Source organism: Oncorhynchus clarkii, chromosome 9 (genome assembly GCF_045791955.1).
Source record: "Oncorhynchus clarkii lewisi isolate Uvic-CL-2024 chromosome 9, UVic_Ocla_1.0, whole genome shotgun sequence".
Lineage (NCBI taxonomy): Eukaryota > Metazoa > Chordata > Actinopteri > Salmoniformes > Salmonidae > Oncorhynchus > Oncorhynchus clarkii.
This window is the reverse complement of record NC_092155.1, coordinates 17,937,528-17,950,140: the sequence shown is the minus strand read 5'-3', so window position 1 is coordinate 17,950,140 and position 12,613 is coordinate 17,937,528. Positions and strand designations below refer to the sequence as shown.

The 12,613-nt window shown below is 45.0% G+C and overlaps 1 protein-coding gene across 1 annotated transcript; it reads right to left on the bottom strand.

Moving 5' to 3' along the window:
* Window positions 1-4,309: 4,309 nt before the first annotated feature.
* On the bottom strand, window positions 4,310-12,285 carry LOC139416021 (low density lipoprotein receptor-related protein 10). Its single transcript, XM_071164258.1, has 10 exons — window positions 12,157-12,285; window positions 11,175-11,380; window positions 10,960-10,992; window positions 10,190-10,334; window positions 9,618-9,808; window positions 8,659-9,296; window positions 7,984-8,423; window positions 6,576-6,770; window positions 6,251-6,380; window positions 4,310-5,080 (listed from the first exon to the last, which is right to left on the bottom strand). The coding sequence occupies exons 2-10, from the start codon at window positions 11,221-11,223 to the stop codon at window positions 4,451-4,453; spliced, it is 2,451 nt and encodes an 816-aa protein (XP_071020359.1). The 5' UTR covers window positions 11,224-11,380; window positions 12,157-12,285; the 3' UTR covers window positions 4,310-4,450.
* Window positions 12,286-12,613: the final 328 nt, after the last annotated feature.

Sequence of the window (12,613 nt, the reverse complement as noted above, 5' to 3'; positions counted from 1 at the left end):
ACCTTTCGGTTACTAGTCCAATGCTCTAACCACTAGGCTACCCCGCCGCCCCAAGGCGAGCAGGGTGCATCAGGCTCTGGGTACACTGCACAGCCACTCATGTGATCATCTGGGATCTGTCAATCAACAATGGGTAAAGTGAGATTGGTAAAGTTTTACTGGCAGCCTCTCTCCATGATCCACTGACTACTAGAACTACTCTCATTGTGCCAGACTGGGTTCAAATGTCTTCTGTTTACATTTTCTGTATTTATTTATAACCTTATTTACTATGGTAATGATTTATATTTGTATTATTTTATTTTTTCACTCTTTATGCAATTCGCACTGCAGAGAACGCCGGAAGAATAAAAATTGTAATGTTTGTTTATGTGTCAATTAATCCCATAACAATATAAATGTATTAATTCATACTATACTAGTACTATAGCATATCTGGATGGTGTAAGAGTAAAATGCTGCTGTACTCACAATAACATCCAGACTCTCTCATTGGCTCGGCCACACCTGTGGAAATGGAAAGCTTTGATTGGTTGAGATCATTCAGGGGTCAATAGAGCTCCACAGTGGAGGTGTCATAACAGCCATAAATCCTACCAGTCAAACCATCAACCAATCAAACAAATGTATTTATAAAGCCCTTTTTACATCAGCAGATGTCACAAAGTGCTATTCAGAAAAACAGGGAAATGGTTCCAATCGTTTTTCCACCATTTCTTTTTCCCATGGGGAATTTTAGAAACTTTTCAAACGAAGGCTTACCCTGGCGTGACGGTGTGATAACCATGTAAATCTCTCTCGGACAAGGTGACTTTAAGCAATATATTTACTGTCAGATTCAAAAGTGCTAATTAGCATCAAAGTAGACATCATGCAAGACTACAAATCCCTGCAAGCTCCTGCACATCATCTTTAGCTGACACCATTGCTAGTAACTTATTAATTACTACATTTAGCTAACATTAGATAGTTAATCAAGAGATTCTTACCTTTGCCTCGATTCAGCAGTCTAGTCCAGATCATCATGGCCCTGGAGTGACGTGAATCTTGAGACGGGCATTGTAGTTCTGTATGATAGCCACATTAGCAGCTAATTCGCATTTAATTTTGGGGGGGGGGGGGGTTTAAAAGTCACCTTGTCCTAAAGAGATTTACACAGTTATCAAAACGTCACACCAGGGTAAGCCTACACGCAACACAGCCCTTATTTTAAGTGTTTCTAAAATGTATGGTGGAAAAACTATTGGAACCATTTCCTTGTTTGACCGCTAGGATTTATAGGCATTATGACTCATACTGTGGTACGCTATAGTAGTAGATAAGCAGATATACAGTACAGAATTCTTAGACAAAACTTTATATATATATATATAAGCCAGGCCTGTTGGCAGCGCTGGCGTTCCTCCAGATGAATTCACAGTACTTGTTGAGGTCTCTGCTGAGCAACAGACGACCAGGGACTCTGTTCACTGTAGGAACAGATATTTTAGAAATTATCACCACCATTAACACATATCAACACGCTCACTAACATTCAATGACACAAAATAACACTAACATTCATTAACAAAACCAATCATACACATAATACGATCATACAGTCCATCAACAGTAACTAAACAACAACAAAAACACACAGCTAACAAAGACACTTGTGTCTTGTTAACCTGACAGTAAGCTGGACACGATGCCAACAGCCTCCCTGACTGCTAGCTCCAGTCTCTCTCGCTCTCTCTCTCTCTCTCTCTCCACGTGAGACAGGGCAGGGATCTCCCACTGAACCCAGGTGTGGATCCTGATTGGCTGTGCAGGGTGTGTGGGTGGAGCCAGCTCTCTGAGCTTTCTGTTGTGTCTCTGGGGTGGAGGATGTTGAGGTGAAGGTGCGTCTCCAGGGAGAGTCTGACTGCTAGATTAATCTGTATCCTCTGAACTTGTGGCCCAGTGATTTTAGGGTGAGGTCCATGTTGATCAGTGGGTGTGGTGACCACTGTGACTGACTGCTGAACCTCATCAAAATACATTTCTCTAGAGCACCAGGGAGCCATATGCCCACCACCACCACCATCATCCACACCCATGGCCTGCTGAGGGAGAGGGGTGAAGCCATTATCATAGCCCCTCCACAGGAGTCACATCTGGGGGAGAGATAAAAGAAATGGGATCTATAGGAGTGACGTCAGGATGACATCAGCCACAGGTTGGTGGCACCTTAATTGGGGAGGCGGGCTTGTGGTAATGGTTGGAGTGGAATAGGTGGCATGGTATCAAATACATCAAACACGTGGTTTCCCCATTTGCTCCGTTCTGGCCATTATTGTGAGCCGTCCTCCCCTCTGCAGCCTCCCTTGACATCATCTGTAGATATATGACAGGCTCCAAGAGAATCCTAAATGAATTGGGGGGGAAAGATAAGGAGCATTGACAGGGTCTATGAGTGGTTCTCTCCTCTCCCGTTAAGAGTTGCCTGATGATAATGGACTCTGGCCAACTACTGCATTTTCACAGTCCACTTGGTCACTAATGGTCACTAATACACATAGTTGCCTCAACCTCGCGCCGATGCCGTCAAAAACCGAGAGCTGAATGTTCTACATTTCATCTCTATCAGTAAATTGCGAGACCCCCCCCCCCCCCGACTCCCTTCACTCTTCTTCTAGTTCTTCAAAGGTCACAACCATTCCTTTGCACTGGTCTGTCCCTCTTCCTTTGACACCCAGGTATTTAATCCACTTGAATTGTCATGGCACCCCAGGGGCCTTCTGGAGAAATGGATGTCGCATGTCTTTGATACATTCCCAGGAGACAGAGAACAATGGCGCTGACAAACTCCTCATCGAAAAATGCCACCTCTTCTCTGCTTTTCCTAAGATTGCCTTTTTATTTCTTTCACACATCTCTCTCGCTCTCTTTCTTAAACACAATAAAAGCTAGAGTCCAAGTAAAAGTGCAAATTGTTTCATCTCTGTGATTTGTCTACATCTTTGCTATGTACAGTGAAATAGACCCTAGTAAAATCTCTCTCTCCAACCTTATCACTACATTGCAAGTTTTAAACATATCATCATCCTCCAACCACTATGTTTAATTGAATACATTCAGTACAACCCAGGCAAACAGAACAACAATTTAAGATTTTTTTTTAAGTACATTTCTGAAGGATAAAAGCGGAAAAACTAATAAAAGATACGATGTTAAAAATGGCAGACTAAAAAGTATCTTAATTTGCTATATGTTCACTGTGTGAAAGTGTGGTAGAGTGGATTCCATTCACAAAGGGCTGAGAATTTAAGTCGGGGTTGTTGTGACCGTGGGCCCTGGGGGGCCTCATCTTTCTGTGTGCGGTTGTGCACTTCACAGGTCTAACCCAACCTCAGGCACCAAGAGAGATTGTCTTGTGAGCCGAGACACAATTTGTCTACTAGAGAACTACATTATAAAACATTCATACATCACACTTGCAAGTGCATACGAAACTATACACGTCAGTTATGCCATACGTACACTAACCAGGAGGGTCCCCAAAAATTATTGCCAGCTTGCAGAATTGACATGCAACTTAACCATTATGAAAGCAATATAAAACACAGTCTGTGCGTGACAAGGTGGGTGTTCCTTTTTGTCCACATATTTGGGACAGTGTGTACAGTATGTGTGTCATCATTCAAATTCATCAACTGTAGCAAGCTTCTGAAAAGGCACTTAGATGGGAGATGAGAACTATACATGGGATAGTGTCTACACAGGACATCTACATATCCTTACACTGGCCCCCATATGCTCACCCTTACATGACGCATTCACACATATGCTGTCACACAAAGACATTAACTCTTTCACGTGCTAAAACCAATCATTCACTTGACAGTAAATTATATATTATAAACCGGGTGGTTTTGAGCCCTGATTGCTGATTGGCTGAAAGCCATGGTATATCAGACTGTATACCACGTGTATGACAAAACATTTATTTCTACTGCTGTAATTACGTTGGTAACCAGTTTATAATAGCAATAATGAACCTTTGGGGTTTGTGGTATATGGCCAATATACCACGGCTAAGGGCTGTATCCAGGCACTTCGTGTTGCGTCCTGCATAAGAACAGCCCTTAGCCGTGTTATATTGGCCATATACCACAAACTCCAGAGGTGCCTCATTGCTTAAATTAGATCATGGGGGGGAGATTTTCTGTGCAAATTTCACCTCTTTCAGACTATATCTGGATAAGTGCACATCCAACACACAAATACACTACACACACACACACACACACTGTCTCTAGGAGTTTCCACACTCAATAACATAAAAGCATTGAATATTAGATTCCTTTAGTTAGTTCAAATGCAATTCCAAGGCACCAGACCAACACAGAGAGAGAGAGAGAGAGAGAGAGGGAGCCTTGCAGTGCTCCTGTGCTTGAGTCATCATTTAGGGAAGGGGTGTTGGATCAAGTCAGGGGTCGAGTGTAAGCAGGGGCACGTCGTCCTCTGGGGTTGTGTCCTCGGAGAGGGGGATAAGTAGCACCTCGTCCTCCAAAGAGGAAGAGAAAGAGGGGGATGTGGAGAGGGGCAGTGAGTTGGTGGGGGAGGAGGAGGAAGGGGAGGAGCGGAAGCGAGAGATAGTGCGCCCCAAAGAGTGGAAGAGAGAGGCTAGGGAGGGGCTGCTGGGGGTGGGGGGGACAGCCACTGGAGGGCTCTGGGGGGTGTCTGGAGTAGAGACAATGGGTGGAGGGAGTAAAGTGGGTGGAGGAAGGAAGTGGGGGGGTGGTGGTGGCTGGTACTGCACTGTCTGTGGGAGCAAGCCTAGTTTCTGTGGCAATGGCAGATTGACGGCTTCCACAGCCAATGAGGTGGTGGCGGGAGTTGATTGACTGGGATCCACACCAGTGGAGGGGGCCTCTGTCAGCTGGGGGGCAGAGCTGGATGGCTGGGAGGGCCTGGAGGCGGATCTGGGGATTAGGCCCCATCTCCGCATGCGACGGACAGCCCGGCGGATGAATCGGGGACGGCGTCGGCGTCGTGGAGAGTTAGAAGTATCCTGTCTGAGAAGCTGGAGAAAACCTCTCAGAGAAAGAGAGGAAGACTGATAGAGCGAGAGAGGAGAGAGAGAGAAAAAGATTAGAGAAGAGCACAAGAAAAAAAGATAACCACCTTGAGATTTCAGTTGTATTTAAAGAATGCTATACTAATAAAATTACTTACCATCATGAAATGATAATGACTTTATTATTTGAATTAGATCACTCTTTGAGGGGACCATTAAACAAAGCTACAACACTGAACACAGAGAGCATATTGTTTTAGCTAACCCTCTTTCCCTCCTTCAGCTGTCTGCAGCAGTTAATCAGACTATGGTGTAGTGAGGGGCTCCATTGTGTTGTCTGGTGTAACTCAATCTATCAGATCACGCTCCTGCTATTGCTGTCATACAGCTCTAGGATCAGGTCCCCCCTGGACGTATAATACTATTAATTTTGATCTAGAAGCCTAGACTGATCCTAGATCAGTACTCCTACAGGCCCCAGTGTAACTCAAATCTATGAGATTACACCCTCCTGCTGCTGCCATACTACAGCCTGATTCAGCCTGAGTATAATGGAGTCATTCAGGAGGGTCTGACTGAACTTTCTGAGTGCTTCTGGTAAGTAGGAGATACAAGGCGAGTCTATTGAAGAGCCAGATGAGTTCCAATCTACTGTAGGTTAACGGGATGCACTAGTATAGTAAAGCAACCAATGGAGTGAAGTAATTTCATTTCTAAATCCAATACAAATCCAATTTGAATATGTGAATAGGCTATTCATATTATGAAGGAGCATTGATAGGATCTGAGTGGGTCTCTCCTCTCCTGTTAAGAGTAGGATGAGGTTGCCCCTGATCTAAGAACAGTATTTATGTAGTAGTGCATGCTGCCGCCATACTACAGCCTGATAATAATGGAGTGATTCAGTGAAGCTGGTAGGTAGTAGGATAAACAAGGCTAGTGGTGAACAGTCAGAGGACATAGGGATGTACTGAGGACCTTTCAAATCGACTGTAAGTTAGTGGAGGATTCCCTTGTAAAGGAAGGACACCCAAGAATGGAAATATCTCAAGTTGTCAGTTGTTTGAGGACTTCCATTCATTGTGCTCTAATCACAGAGGGACACAGTTGCCTTTAGTTTCTGATCCAATGTCAGTTTAGCATTTTCCCCATTATTGGTTAGGATGAGGATTGGGAGAGGGTTAGCTGATTCTAGACCTGTGCGCTCACCTCATTGGGGTTCTCCGTGGGGAAGTCCTCCACTGGAGGGATGATGCCCTGGGCGATCAATTGACCATAGGAGGGAGGGGCCTGCTGCTGGATTAGCTCCGCCTCCTGGCGGCTGATTGGGGCAAACATACTGCAGGGGAGAAACAAGGTAAAAACATCTCAACACATACATGGGGGTCAGGTCAAACACAATAAACGTTGGTTTGGACAGAGATATTTCTTTGTATTCTGGACACAGATCAAGATCATTTGTGGCGATGTTTGTGTGTATTTTGGTGAAGCATCAACAGACGTAAAGCTGAGGTGTGAGGTGAATAAGGGGTACCTGTATTCTCGGGTCCGCAGTGAGTAGAGCTTGCAGGTGCAGCCCATAGCGATGACCAGCAGCAGCCCACAGACCAGGCTGCCCACGGTTGCCGCGGTGATGACCTTTCGAGGCAGGGTCATGGTGCAGTTCATCTCGTCTGTCCCGTCCTTACAGTCCACCTGGCCGTCACAACTCCAGCTCTCAAACACACACCTGGGGAAGAGACACACACCGTCAGAGTGGTGATTTCTCACAAACACACATCAAACGAAATATCATACAGTAATGGGTGCACACACACATATCAAACTAAATATCATACAGTAATGGGGGCACACACACATATCAAACTAAATATCATACAGTAATGGGTACACACACACACATATCAAACTAAATATCATACAGTAATGGGTGCACACACACATATCAAACTAAATATCATACAGTAATGGGGGCACACACACATATCAAACTAAATATCATACAGTAATGGGGGCACACACACATATCAAACTAAATATCATACAGTAATGGGTGCACACACACATATCAAACTAAATATCATACAGTAATGGGTACACACACACACATATCAAACTAAATATCATACAGTAATGGGTGCACACACACACATATCAAACTAAATATCATACAGTAATGGGTGCACACACACATATCAATCTAAATATAATTTGGTAATGGGTACACACACACATATCAATCTAAATATCATACAGTAATGGGTGCACACACACATATCAAACTAAATATCATACAGTAATGGGGGCACACACAAACATATCAAACTAAATATCATACAGTAATGGGTACACACACACACATATCAAACTAAATATCATACAGTAATGGGTGCACACACACATATCAATCTAAATATCATATAGTAATGGGTACACACACACACATATCAATCTAAATATCATACAGTAATGGGTGCACACACACATATCAAACTAAATATCATACAGTAATGGGGGCACACACAAACATATCAAACTAAATATCATACAATAATGGGGGCACACACACACATCAATCTAAATATCATACAGTAATGGGGGCACACACACATATCAAACTAAATATCATACAGTAATGGGGGCACACACACATATCAAACTAAATATCATACAGTAATGGGTACACACACACACATATCAAACTAAATATCATACAGTAATGGGTGCACACACACACATATCAAACTAAATATCATACAGTAATGGGTGCACACACACACATATCAAACTAAATATCATACAGTAATGGGGGCACACACACACATATCAATCTAAATATCATACAGTAATGGGTACACACACACATATCAATCTAAATATCATACAGTAATGGGTGCACACACACACGTCAAAACACACACACACACAGCCCTATTCCCTACCTGTTGCTGTCGCAGTGGAAGGTCCCAGGTTGACATATGGTACAGTCTTTTTCGTCGCTCCCGTCAGCACAGTACAGCTGGTAGTTACACCTCTCCTTGGCAGGGAAGCACACCGGACGCCCGATGAAGTTATGACCCGCCAGCACCGCCCGCTGCCCCACCCCTCCGCAAGCAAACTGGTCCCTGGGACACCCCCTGCATCCCGCCTCATCATGCCCCGTCTCAGGACAGTCCCAGCGCCCGTCACACTTCTGTTCCTGGGTGTAGCAGCCCCCCGCCGCACCCCCACATTTACCCTCCCAGGGGGGGCAGTAGCCCCCGACACGGTAGGTGGCGTTGAAGCCCAGCCCCTCCGAGCCGGGAAGCGTGTGATAGGTCAGGGAGAGAAGGCCGGTCCGGGACTCAACCTGGATGGCCTTGTAGCTGGACTCGCTGGTGATCTGTCAGAGAGGAAAAAGGACAGGGTGATTAGATTGAGTAAATTAACTTGGGTAACAGAACTGGACAGTATTGTGACAGATGACAAATTCCAGAGGTAGAAGTTGGTTTTAACCACAGATCTAGGATCAGACAACCCTACTCCCAATCCTAGGGGAATACAAAAAGATATGACCCTGTATAAGTCTGTTAGGGGAAACTTCTATTAAACACATACTCAGATCCACTAACACTTACAGTTTTGATGAGTTCCCCGGTGCCCTGCTGTCTGTTGGTGATAGTGACCGTGTCTCCAGGCCCCAGTTCCAGCAGCTGCAGGTCCAGCTTTAGAGGCCTGGAGTCCTGGGGGTCCAGGGTCCACACACAGAACAGAGGGGGGCCCTTGATGGAAGGAGGGGCGAACGTCCCATAGAAGGTTTGGAGGAGGCCGCCACACGGCCACTCGATGGGGGCCTGGGTCACACCGGGACCGGGGTGGGCTCTGTGAGGCTGGGGGCTGGGGAGTTGACGAGGCAGGAACTCCCAGTAGTCCTCCATAGGATTATCTGGCTCCTTTACCTTGGTGTAGTCCCCATCCTCCTCTACTTCCTTCTCCACCTCAACCGGTGCCGTTTCCCAATCCCTCCCCCCGCTCTTCTCTCTTCCTGTCTCCCCCTCCCTCTCTCTCTCTATGTAGGACTCTGGTGTGGTGGTGGTTACCACTACTTTGTCGTGCTCAGGATCCAGGATCTCGATCTCTCCGTCACATTCCTGCTCGTCTGTTCCCAGCCCCATCCCTTCACCCAGACACTCTGTCTGTCCGTTACAGCGCCAGGACAGGGGCAGGCAGCGCCCGCCCAAACACTCAAAGTCCACCACCGGACATTCACCAGAGTCTAGAGAGAGAGAGAGAGAGAGAGAGAGAGAGACAGAGAGACAGAGAGACAGAGAGACAGAGAGACAGAGAGACAGAGACAGAGACAGAGAGAGAGAGAGAGAGAGAGAGAGAGAGAGAGAGAGAGAGAGAGAGAGAGAGAGTGAAAGAGCAGAGTGGGAGAGAGACCAAGAAAGATGAACAGGGGGAAATGGTGGGAGAGGGAGGAGAGTTTATATTCCTTTTAGCTATATTGTAATTCCTGGTCCTCAAATATGGTTAAAACTAGTTTACTATGTCCTTCCTCATGATTAACAAGTGACATAAAATCCTGCCACCATACCTCTGACGTAGCCCAGGCAGAACGCAGAGACGGGGAATAAGTGTGGTAGGAAGTGGTGCGTCACTGTAATGTTCCCCCCCATCAACTCCATGGGCTTTGGCAGGTCGGAACCACAAAAGGTAATGGGCTTGCCAGTTGATGATGTCACCGAGACCCATTCCTTCTTACAGCGTGTAGAAAACTGGGAGAAACTAAAAGAACGGCGGGTGAAAAGAGATACAAACAAGCAGTGAGCAAACGATCAAAAACCAAATGATTTGGCTATGAAGCCATGTTCTTCTCATGATGTGACCTTTCTGAGGCCCAGTCACAGCCTCTACTCCCTGCCCCCGAGGAACTGTCAATCTGAAAGTATTGGATAAGTATCATTAAACAACATATTAGTCGTGTCATCTTGTCCACTGAGAGTCTTGATGGAATTTCCATCCTATTTCTAACACCTACCCAATCCCTTCAGATCTAACCAAGTGCCAAGAGGGTTAAAGACTGGAGGTAGTTTAGGGACAAACGTTGCACCCTGCTCCACCGAATAAGCCCCTTGGGGGATAAGACAGTGAGTGGGCAGACATTACCTGAGGATAACGGGCTCTCCTACGTGTGCCTTGATAATCCAACTACAGTTGAACGGCCGTGGGCGGTAGGACCAGCTGTGGTGGACGGAGCTTCTGATCTCTCCCCTCGGGGCTTCCAGGACTTGGGGAGATTGTCCACAATGAGCTGGAAGAGAGAAGGACAGTGCAATACTTTAGACTCCTGGGTTGTGTTCATTAGGGAGAAAACAGGAGTGAAATAGGCAGGTGTTACCTAAACTTGTCCAATAAAAATTCTGATTTTAGCTTTCTCTTTCAAAACTTCTTGCTGCGGTTTGACCTACTAAATATGACCCTGATAAATGCAATGGCTTGGTGCTGAAACTGTTGAGACACCATGCACTATACCACAACATGCACACCAAACCAAAACCACATCAGGCACAGCTAAAAAATTATGGAGCTGTAGTGCACTTCCAACAGTGTTTGCACTTATTCGAAGGGAATATTAGCAGGACCTTCTCTTCATAACCTTGAGTTAGCCAACTCATAATATTGGTATATGCCCTGTCTAGAGGAATCCCAGTAGTATCAACAAGACAAAAAGCATTTCAATATTATTTGAGCGTCACAAAAATGTGACAGAACGGGTGGTGCCACAACTGATTCTTACAATTACTGTTTAGACTGCCACACCTACTTTGTTGATCAGACATACCTGTGAAGTAGTATGAGACGGGTGAGAGACAGACAGGTCCCTTTGATAAAATGAATAGAGGCATTTGTAAGAGTTGGGGGGGTAGTTATCTTACCAGTACTGGAGGCCAGCTCCAGGCTGCTGTAGGCTGTGAATCAACAGGAAAAACTGAGTTATGCAGGTCTGAACAGGGCCTTACTAAAGATCTGACTGGTATTTGTACGTGGTGCAGTTGAAACTAGCTACACACTTTAATAGTTGTATGCCCTAAAGTACCAGGATGTCTTGACATCTTCAGACAGACACACACACATTCATAATAAAACTCACCAGTTACAAACAAAACGTTAAGGACACAAAGGTTGAAAGAGGCAGTCATTCTGATGATAGTGCTCCTCTGAAATACAGGTGCTCGTGAAAGAGAAAGAAAAGTTGAAAAGAAAGAAAAGTAGAATAGAAAAACATCTAGGTCAGATCCCTCAGTCCTCCTTGCAGAATGACCCCATCGTCGCTGACTTGTCTTTCAGGAAGACAATCTAAGAAAAGAAAAAGATAAAACCTATTCAACATAAACGGTTATTTTAACTAGCGTGGTCCCAGATCTGTTTGTGATGTCAACTCCTATGGCCTATTGTCACCCCCCCCCCTCCTCAGACACACACAAAAAATACCATAAGAGTGATCTGGGACCAGGCTACATTGTCACAGGAGCTGGAGGAAATTACTTTCAAACAACATACAGAATGTACTCGCCTTAGCCTTTAGATATGACAGCAAGGCATTTAAGGTAGTTCAGTTTAGCTAGCTAAGCACTGTTGAGGTTATGCCGATCTATTTGTATCGAGAACACATACACAGCAATGTCCTGCCTCGCTAGCTAATGACGTTATGTTGTAGCGATGACTTACCAGCAAGCCAATCCTTATCCTAACCACAAAAATCATTATCCTAACCACAAAAATCATTATCCTAACCACTAAAATGCTTTTCTATGCCATTTTAACTCCAGGTGAGCTGAAATAATTCACACCAGACTTATCTAGGCCTCCTGGATCCTCGCCCCGCAAACTTCCTTGAAGAGGAAGGAAGGGTAAAGAAGCAGCTGCTTCGCTCTCTCGTCCTGTCTGTGTTATGCGGCTAGCATGCTAATGCTAACTTAACTAACTAACTTCTTCCTTGTAACGTTTCCTGAACGTGCCACGCGATAAAAAACATTCAAATATACCTACAAACACCCTGGTGAACATATACATTACAAACAGCGATACATGATGTATATAAATGCCTGTAACAACTAAATTAGCAACCTTACCCTTTCTGTCGTCTTTCTTGTTGACAGGCAGAGTTCTGTGCAACTTCCGTATTGTTTTAGTTGAGTGACATGAGAGGATGTGGCGCTACTGCCAGCAGATGGCGCTATTATTTCTTACGGCGTTAATCACTAGCGGCTGTCCAGGCGAGAGCGGGGGCGGTGCGAGGGGCTTGGGCTGTCACAGCAGCGCCTCAAACTCCAAACAAACAAATCATTGTCACGGGTATTTTTCTCTGATTTATATTTAACCATTATTGTTTGTTAGTTGGTCCCTCTATTCACAATGTCTTTGCTATGGAGTTTAATGGTGTGAATTAATGTGATAATGTTTCACCACTAGGTGTCAGAATAGAGTAGGCTAATGATATGATCCCTCAAATCTTAGGGGTCTTTTATTATAGCTGTCTGCATTGCATCTGATACAATGTAACATTCTTTGCATTTTGGCAAGGGGCTG

Excerpts from the sequence above, each read along its gene's own strand:
- LOC139416021 (XM_071164258.1), bottom strand. The coding sequence starts at position 11,223 with ATGACTGCCTCTTTCAACCTTTGTGTCCTTAACGTTTTGTTTGTAACT. Across the intron at positions 10,993-11,174 it reads TAACGTTTTGTTTGTAACTG|CCTACAGCAGCCTGGAGCTG; the intron begins GTGAGTTTTATT and ends GTTGATTCACAG. Across the intron at positions 10,335-10,959 it reads GGAGCTGGCCTCCAGTACTG|CTCATTGTGGACAATCTCCC; the intron begins GTAAGATAACTA and ends TCTCTCTTCCAG.